The 9,440-nt window shown below is 42.8% G+C and overlaps 1 protein-coding gene across 1 annotated transcript; it reads right to left on the bottom strand.

The window, feature by feature from the left end:
• Positions 1-315: 315 nt before the first annotated feature.
• On the bottom strand, positions 316-5,048 carry CSUI_009886 (uncharacterized protein; the record flags this gene model as incomplete). The annotated part of the gene is made up of 2 exons (XM_068069995.1): positions 2,344-5,048; positions 316-725 (listed from the first exon to the last, which is right to left on the bottom strand). Exons 1-2 carry the CDS (start codon positions 4,286-4,288, stop codon positions 316-318), a joined length of 2,355 nt encoding a protein of 784 aa, XP_067918029.1. The 5' UTR covers positions 4,289-5,048.
• Between the last annotated feature and the right edge of the window lie 4,392 nt (positions 5,049-9,440).

The raw sequence follows: 9,440 nt of genomic DNA, 5'->3' as shown, positions 1-9,440 counted from the left end.
ATCTATCTTGAATCTATCTATCTTGAATCTATCTTTAATCTATCTTGAATCTATCTTCAATCTATCTATCTGTGTAGCTGTATAGTAGAGTAGTGTAGTAAAGCCTTCTCCAAGTATGTATCTACCTCGCTAGCCGTATACACAGATCTATCTCTCTCTCTCTCTTTCTATGTATCTACCTCTCTGTCTATATCTAGATACATGCATACAGACACATGTCTTGACCTCTCTCTCTCTCTCAATATGACGGCTGAGTAAAGAGGGGTATCTTTTGAAGAAGGTTCTGCATGTTTCTTCTCTGTCTCATGTGACTCCTCACCCCACGAGGCCGACGTACCAGTCAGTGGGTTTAATGCTATCTCTCTTTATCTTCTTTAATCCAGAAGAAGAAGACGTAGTTGTATTAGTCGTATGACTATGACTACTATTATTATTCTGAAGATTCTTAGGTGCGGGTTTGATCACGTGAACGAGAGCTACGCTTGTTCCATCTCCCCCTCCTACGACAGATGCTGTAATAGGGCTTATATTCGAAGAGCCCTTCTGCTTGAGAAGATTCTTTGGAAGAGCTAACGAAAGAGACGAAGATGGAGGAGTATTGCTTTTTCTCTCTTCTTCTTCTTCTTGTTCTCCTGGACGTGGGCTTCGACCTGAACCCTCACGAGAAGAAGAAGAAGAGCAGTTGGTGGTAGTAGTAGTTGTAGTATTAGTTGACGGCCCTGATCCTACAGAGAAGAAGAAAAGACAAGAAAAGAAGGAAGATGAAGAAGAAGGGAAAGAAAGTCACAAGAAAGAAAGAAGGAAAGAAAGGAGGAGTCTTCTTTCCAGAGATAAGCATCTTCTCCAAACTGATCGGAGTCATAGTCATAGAGCAGCAGGAGGGATAGAAGATGAAGATGACAAAGACAAACACGAAAGAGAGCATACACGTGAGAAAGAAAAGAAAAAGAAAAATACCGACAAGAAGTAAAAGACCTACTCCTCTTTCTCCTCCTACTTTAACAAGGAGGAGAAAGAGAATCGAAATGATCGAAGAGAAACAAGTCCGTTCAGCAAGCAAAAAGTCTTCTTCTTCTTTTTCCTCCTCTTCCTCTTTTCTTCTTCTTCTTTTGATTGACATAAGGAGAGAAAGAAAGAAGTCCCTTCTTCTCTCATCCCCCCCTCCACCCTACTAATACAAATTTCGACAACTCGTTCTATCTTTAATCTCCCTTTAATCTCTCTTTAATCTATCCAACTTTCTTTAATCTATCTATCATGGACTGTAGAGTAGACATTCCTCATAGAGAGAGATAGACTCGAAAAGAGTGAGTCTGAAGAAGGAAAGACATACCTAACCCCCCCCCCATACAAATACAGATCAACATACAGAGAAAAAAGCAGCAGGAGCAGTCCTAGGAGCCCTCGTAGTGGTGGGAGTAGTAGTAGGATAGTATCAGAGATGATAGCAGTAGTAGCAAGAGTAGTAGTAGTAGCAAGAGTAATAGAAGTAGTAGCTGATATAGTAGCGATCACAGTAATAATACTAAGAGGAGGAGTAGAAGTAGGAGTAGTAGGAATAGGAGTAGTAGCAGTAATAGTTATGGCCTAGTAGTCGGAGTAGGAGTAGTAGTCATAGTAGTAGTAGTAGGAGTAGTAGTAGTAGCCATAGTAGTAGTAGTAGGAGTGATAGCAGTAGTAGGAGTAGTAATAGTAATTACAGTAGTTAGAGTAGTAGTTGTAGTAGGAATAGTAGGAATAGACGTCATAAAGATATATAGATAGATAGATTAAAGATAGATAGAGAGCTCCATCCCCTCGATCGTATTCCGGTAATGATCGAGAGAGAGAGAGAGAGACATGTTGTGGTCTGTAGACTGAATGAATGAAAGAAGGAAAGGAGAAAGAGAAAGAGGAAGGAATGGAACGCTTAGGTAAGACGTCTTTTTCATCGTCACCCCTCATGCAAATTCACTCTCTCGAATTTCACTCTGCCTCTCTACGTACATAGACACTACGCTCCATAGAAATATAAAGACAGATAGACAGATAGATAGATTAAAGATGGATAGATAGATAGATAGATAAATGTGCACATATATTCGTAGACGTAGATAGATCGATAGACAGTAGATAGGTAGATAGATAGACGGCGAGGTCTATGAACGTAGACGTAAAGACAGATATGAAGGTGTGCTTGTAGATTTGAATCTAGATATCTATAGAGCGAGAGATCTGGATATATCTTTGCAGTACGAACATATGTGTCTCCACGGAGTAGTATGTATGTAGGTCTATACGTCTCAAAGAGAGAGGCGTGTCATTCTATGAAAAGACGCAGTGATTTATTCATTAAGCAATGACCTGGAGAAGGACTCGAAAGAGAAGAAGAAGAAGAAGAATTGTGAAGTGAAGCTTGTTGCGGCTGGGCTTTCTCTTCTTTCTCTTCTTCTTCTTCTTTATCTTTCTCTCGTTTTTCTTTCTCTTTCTCTTGGTCTTCTTCCTCTTGTTCCTGTCTTCTTTGCAGCTCGACTACATACTTGCGGAGATAGAAGCATTCGGAAACTTCTTTCATTAATCTCGTTAAGGCATCATCGAGTGTATGTACAGCTAACAAGCCTAGGTAAGATCGCTGTAAGATAGCTCTTCCACACACTCTCTGGAAGTCCGAATCGCCATTTTCCTTCTTCATTCTCTCTAGCCACTCTTCTTCTTCTTCCTCTTCTTCCTCTGTCTCGAAAAGTTCGTTCTCTGTCTCTTTCTCGCTATTCTTCTTTTCTTTTTCTTCTTCTTTGTAAGAGGCAGAAAAGGGAGGTTGAAGAAGCTGAGAGAGAAGCGAAAGATGTGAGAAGGAAGATAAAGACGGCGATGGTAGAGAGGCCGTTACCGGAGGTAATGTGCCCTCTCTTTTCTTTCTCAAGCCTTCTTTCTTTTCTTCTTCTTCCTCCTCTTCTTCTCTTACTTCTTTCTCATCTTTCTCTTCATTAAGTCTTCGTCGCTTCCTTGTCTCTTCTCTCTCCTTCTCTTCTTCTTTTTCTTTATTCATCTCTTCCTCTTCCTCTTCTCCAGCATTTCCTATTCTTTTCTTCTTCCTCTTCTCCGCAGCATCAGAATAAGAGGGCCCTTCAAAGACTTCGTCAATTTCCTCTAAAGCAGAGAAAAGTTGACACGCAATAGGAGGAAGAACACAACGCCTCTGCTGATCTTCTTCTTCTTCTTCAACGAGATCCTCTTCATCTTTCGTCCTCTTCTTCTTCTTCTCTTCCACACCGTCACCCTTGTCGACCTTCTCCTCTCTCCCTACTCCTTCTTCATCTTTCTTCTTCTTGTTCATCTCGATCTCCACGACCTCTTGGTCCCTCGGAGACCTCTTTTCTCCTTGGGAAGGAGTCTTCCTTTCTTTCTCCTTCTCTTCTTTCTTTCTCCCTGTCTCTTCTTCGCCTTCGTCAGCGTCACTACGACCAGAAGAAGAAGAAGAGAAAGAAAGAAAAGAATACGGAAGAGGAGGAGGTCGTATATCTTGAGAGGAAAGTGGCGATAAGATCGACCCGACTTCGAAGGAGAGCTTCTCTAGCTCCATGCGGGTCATCCTCCCTCGCTTCACATCAACTAAAGAAGAAGAGGAAGAAGAAGAGGAAGAAGAAGAAGAGGAAGAAGAAGATTTGGAAGGAGAAGAAGAAGGAGATTGAGAGATAGGTGACTGCTGAGCTTTGGAGTTGTGACGTGGAGTCCCTTGAGAAGAAGAAGAAGAAGATGCATGCGCAGAAGTAAAAGTAGTAGAAGTGGAATTTGGACGGCCACGAGATGAAGACGAGGAAGGAAGAGGAGGAGGTATAGACGGATTGGATATCGCACGAGAGGAAGAAGAAGAAGAAGCGGATTTATTTGCACTAGTGCTAGTAGTAGTAGTATGGGTGTGACTTTTTGTATTGTGAAGAAGAAGAAGACTATGAGGAGTAGTCGGAGGATTGACGTTAGAATGGCTTGAAGAGGTATGGCTAGTTGGACTACCCACACCACTACTACTAGAAGAAGAAGACGCAGAAGAAGGGCGAGGAGAGGGAGAAGAAGACGACGAAGACGAAGAAGAAGAAGAACGAGAAGAAGAAGAGGAAGGCGTTGTCGTGGTCGTAGTTGTATTTGGATGGCTAGAGGAAGAAGAAGAGATGCTCGTAGCTGTCGTGTTTTGAGAATTGTGAAGAGGGTGCTGAAGAGGAAGAGGAAGAGAGGGAAGCCCGCCTGTAGACGATGGAACGGAGCCACCTCCTCCTAGTGAAGAAGAAGAAGAACGGGAAGAAGAAGAGGTCATTTTGAAAACGGAGAGAAGGAGAAGAAGGAAAGAAAGGAATAATGAAGATGGAGAAAAGTACGGAGAGGAAAAGCAGGAGAGAAGAGAGAGAGAAGAAGAAGAAAGAGGGCAAGAAGAAGTGCAAGAAAGCAGACGGAAAGAAGGGGGAATGCAGTTGTTTGAAATCTCCCTCCCTTCTTTTTGCGTATAGAAGAAGAAGAAACGAGAGAGAAAAAAGAGATGAGAAATGTAACTGCCTCCTTTCACTTTCGAAAGGAGAAAGAGAGAGCTGGATGAAAGAGAGAGCAGGAGAAAGAGAGGGATGAGAAGAAGAGAAAGATGTACGAGATAGACAGAGAGAAGTCCGTTGTCCTCTCAATCCCCCCTTGAAAATTCAACGGAAGGTTCTAAAGGCAAGAAGAGCTCGATCGAGGGTGTCGCTTTGAAACTTGACATACCGAGGAAAGAAGAGCACGAAGAAAGACAGAAAAGAAGAGAGAAAGACCGTTCTAAGGAAGGGGAGAAAACAACGATGGAAGACTGGTATGAAGAAATGGGATTTCCGAAGGAGGAAAGAAAGTAAAACAAGAGAAAGATAGGAGAAATAAAAGAAGAAGAAAAAAGAAAGAGGGGAAAAAGAAGAAGAAGTTTGGTCGCTGACGGCCTAGAAAGCCGATAGGAGGGAGAAGAGATCAAGAGAAAGAAAGAAAGAGAGAAAGAGAGAGAGAGAAAAAGGAAGAAAGAAAGAAAACACTCTAGGGAAAGAAAGAGGAAAATTAAGGTGAAGAGAGGAAGACCTTCTACAGATGAAAAGTCATTATCTCTCTCGTACTAGAAAGAGAAAAGGAAAGAGGAGAGATTTGTCTCTTCTCTCTTTCTTTCTTTGCATGCAGCCATGAAATCTCTTCTCTATTGACAATGGATTGCGGCGGTCTGTACGCAGGGACTACGAGAAGAGCCCATGAAGAAATAAAGAGATCTAGCGAGGTGCCTCAACAGACGGAAGGAAAATAAAAGGAAAGAATGGAGAGAAGAAAAATTCGACTTTATTCTTCTTCTTTTCTTTCTACAGATGAAGGCTTACTACATGCTTCGTATAGATCTTTATCTATCTATCTACTACTGATCTATCTGTCTATCTCTCTAAACGGTTTGTCTAGATCTCTTTATCGATCCTCTCTCTTCTTCTTCATTAATATATAGACCTCTCTATAGACATCTGTCCGTTTAGACAAGATACACCCTGGTATATATACATGTGCACATACATAGAGATACACGTCTACTTCAATGTATATGTCTAGGTATAGTGTGTACCTCCCTAGAGACGGCGTATCTCTAGACATACATGTTTCTTATGCTGTGCAAGACTGTGTACATATTTGCCTCTCTCTCTCTCTATATATATATATATGAGGACTTCATTGTATATGTAGATATAGGTATAGTATATGTATATATATGTATGTAGATATATGTATACTGTGTGCTGTGTATGTAGAAAGTATAGGACAGAAAGAGATAGAGAGAAGGACTAAGAGTTTTTCTTCTCAACAAGGCAAAGACTTCGTTAGCTATCAAGAGAAGAAAAGCTCTAAGGGGGGTGCCATCGACACCTCTCTTTCTCCCTCTTTCTTCTTCATTCTCTTCCTTCTTCACTTGAACGCTGTCTCTTAGATCTTCCTTCTCTTCGTGTCGTCACGTTCGACCTCTCTCCTTGTCCTTCTCCACCTCGTCTTTTCTTCGAAATAGCTAGCTATTGAAGTGACGAAGGGAATTTCTTCTTGTCAGATAAAAGCAGTAGAGATAGAAGGGTAGGAAAAGAGACAGAAGAAGAAGAAGGTCTCTTTAGATTTACCAACGAAGAAAGTTATCTCAGGCCCCGCATGCACAACGAGCGTTCCTACTTTCTTCAACTCTCTCTCTCACTCTTCTCTTCTCTCTTTTCTTTCTTTCTTTCTCTCTTCTTCTCTTTCTTTCTTTCTTTCTTTGTTTCTTTCTTTCTGGCTGATCTGAGAGAGGAGGGAGATGAGTGAGGGGTCCTTTAGTAGACTCTCGGGGACCAACAGCGGGAGTGCGATTTTCTCATTTTCTTCTTCTTCTGTTCCCTCTGACAAAGAAAGAAAGAAAGAGACAAGGAGCGAAAGGAAGACAGAAGGTTTTTCTTTCTTTCTTCGTGTGCTGCTGAAAGAGGAAGTCTTATTCTTATCGATTCGAGGGTGAAGAAAGAAGAAAGTTCTCGCAGAGAAGAAAGGAGGAATGAATGAGAGAAAGGAAGAGGCAAGTCTTTCCTCGGCGTTTTCTTCAGAAAGAAGGAGAGCTAACTCTTTCTTTCTTTCTCTTTCTTTTCTTTCTTCTTTCCTTCTTCTTAGTTAGGTCGAGCTCTCAGTCACACCTCTCCCTGGTCTCGAGAAACCTCTCCCGTTCCTTGCTCTTATCTCTCTTCTTTTCTTTTCTCTATTTTTCTTTACTTTTCCTCTTCTTCTTTTTATCGCCTCCTTGGATCCACTTGTTCATCTTTCTTCTCTTCTATCAACTCTTTCTCTCATTGGCTCTTTCTTTCCTTTTCATTCTTCTTCCTGTCTACTCGTCGTCGTTTTGTTCTTTCTTTCCTTCTTCTTTCCCTCCTTCTTCTGATATCTTTCTCCGAAAGACTAGCTAATTCCCTCTATCTCCCTATAGCAAGAAGAAGAAGAAATAATATTATTCTCTTTCTTTCATTCTTGTCCCCTTGGAGCATGGGGGTAAGAATGGCCATAGGTGAACAGGGATTTTCTTCTACTTCTACTTCTCTTTCTTCTTTTCAACAGACTTCTTCCTTCTCTCCCTCCTCTTTTTCTTCTTCATTGCTTGCTGTTTCTTCCTCTTGCTTTCTTCTCGTCTTCTTCTTTTCTCTTCTCTTTCTTCTCCTTTTTCTTTCCCTCCAAATGAAGAGCGAAGCATTCATGGAAGGAGAGAGAGAGACAACGAGGGGGGAGTTCAGTAGCCTCATGTCTACTCTATCGTAAAGCAACATGAGAAACGGGGGAATTATTCATCTACCTTTGTCTGTCTTTGATCTACCTTTAATCTATCTTTAATCTATCTATCTGTCTGTCTATGTATGTATGTTGAATCTGCCTATCTCTCTATCTATTTTCGATCTAGAGGTCTTTCTGTTCCATATGTCTCTGTATGTATCTAGATCTCATTTTTCTCGGGATAGAGCGGTGTGAAGGCTTTTCTCTCTTCTTGGTGTGTATATACACCTCAGGAGAAGAAAGAGAGGAAAAAGAATGGAGACAGTTCGAGGATGTTGACTCTCTCTTCTTCTTCTCTTCTTCTTTTCTTCTTCTCTCTTCTTTCTCTCGCTTCATCTTCTCTTTCGCCTTTGCAAAGATCCTCTCGATAAGCAGACAAGCGAGAGGAAGTAAGGGTATCACAGTGGGGAAAGAGAAATGCTTAAATAATACAAAGAACATGCATTCGCCACAACGCTACCTCCTTCCGCGCTTTCTCTCTTCTCACTCTTTCTTTCTTTCTTTCTTTTTTCTCTTTGCGTGGATGACATTTTCGGTAGGGCCAGAAGAGCCTTGTCACGGAGAGAGGCTGTGAAGAGAAGAAGAAGAAGATTCTCTCCCTTGACTCTAGCCTCCCCCCCCCTCGTTACGAGCCAAGGAGAATGAAGAAAGAGACAGGCGTTTTCTTGAGAAGAGTACGTGTTTTTCTTTAGATGGAGATAGAAGAGAGGGGGTGTGGGTACGGTTAGCTCTCATCTTGCCTCTATCAGAATTAGCCTCCTATCTCCATCTTTATCTCCTCTAGACCCCTCTCCTGTTCTTCTTCTTTTGTCTCCCTTCTACTTCCTTTTTTTTCCATCATGTCTTCTCTTCCTCCTCCTTCTTCTTCTTCCTCTCTTCCTCTCCCTCCTTCTTCTTCTTCTTCTTCTTCTCTGTCCTCTTCCTCTTCTTATCAGCATGGCTATATCCCTTGTACAAGCTTCGTTACAGTGACACCCCAGCAGAGTAGACATCTGCAGTCAGCTACGCTAGCTGCTGCCGCTGCCACAGCTGCCATGGCTGCACACGTCGCTGAAGCCTCCTCTCTCGAACTCCAGCAAAGCCACCATCGACCTTCTCATCATATGCATGCAAGCAAATCTTCTTCTCGGCAGTCTCAACAGCCGCACGCTATAGGGGGAGCGGGCAAAGCAGCAGCAGCAGGAGGAGGAGGACCTTCTTCTTCTTCTTTATCTAGTCGCCATCCACCTTATCTTCTTCAGTCCGGTTTTCTTCACAGTCAAGTCGACAATCCCCGTCAGCAGCAGCAGCAGCCCCCAAAGGCGAATGAGCGAGGAGATACACCGGGAGGTCGCCCTGCTGCTACAAATAACACTCATAGCCGCAGCAGTCTCAGTCGAAGCTTAGCAGGTCATTCTCATCTTTCTTCTTCTTCTTCTGCGTACCATCAAGGTGTGCCTGTGTCTTCTACAGCAGCGCGGGGAGGTGGGAAAGGAGAGAGTAGCGGCGCTGCCTTGAGTATTGCAAGCAATAGTAGTAGTAGTAGTAGCAGTAATTACAATGTAGATCTCTCAAGACTGAAGAAGAAGAGTGTGAATGATGCCTCCTCTTCTTCTTTATCGAAAGACTCTGCTGCTGTCGTTCCAGTCCATCCATCTGGCAACAGAGCAGCATCTTCGTCTCACGGTCATGCCTATCCAGGCGGATCTAGTCAAAATCGTCTTATAAATGGAGAAGCAGCAGCAGGAGGAGGAGGGCGTATGGTACTCCTCTCTCATGATGGAAGAAGAAGAGAAGAGGATCTTTCTCTCTCTTCATCTTATCATCTTCGTCAGCATCAGTATACCACACCTTCTCATCTGTCTTCTTCTTCTTCTCTGCTGCCGGGTCCACCGCACTCTCAGTCGCATCTGTATCTACCTCTTCCTCTTCATTCTTCTTCTTTGGGTTATCGGCGATCCTCTGAGCCGTATCACTCCCGCTTTCATGGAAAGACTTCTTCTTCTTCGGCTGCAAGAGGAGCAGCAGGAGGAGGCGACGGTCTTGGAAGGCCTCGATCATCGATGTTTCTTTTAACAGATGCTTCTTCTTCTTCTCCAGGGAAGCCGAATGGAGCGGCTCTTAATGAGCTAGGAGAAGATATCCAGAAATCTCTCTTGATCGAGAATGACCTT

This window comes from Cystoisospora suis, assembly GCF_002600585.1.
Source record: "Cystoisospora suis strain Wien I chromosome Unknown contig_6251, whole genome shotgun sequence".
NCBI classification, from domain to species: Eukaryota; Apicomplexa; class Conoidasida; order Eucoccidiorida; family Sarcocystidae; genus Cystoisospora; species Cystoisospora suis.
The sequence above is the reverse complement of the archived record's forward strand: the minus strand, read 5'-3'. Positions and strand labels throughout refer to the sequence as shown.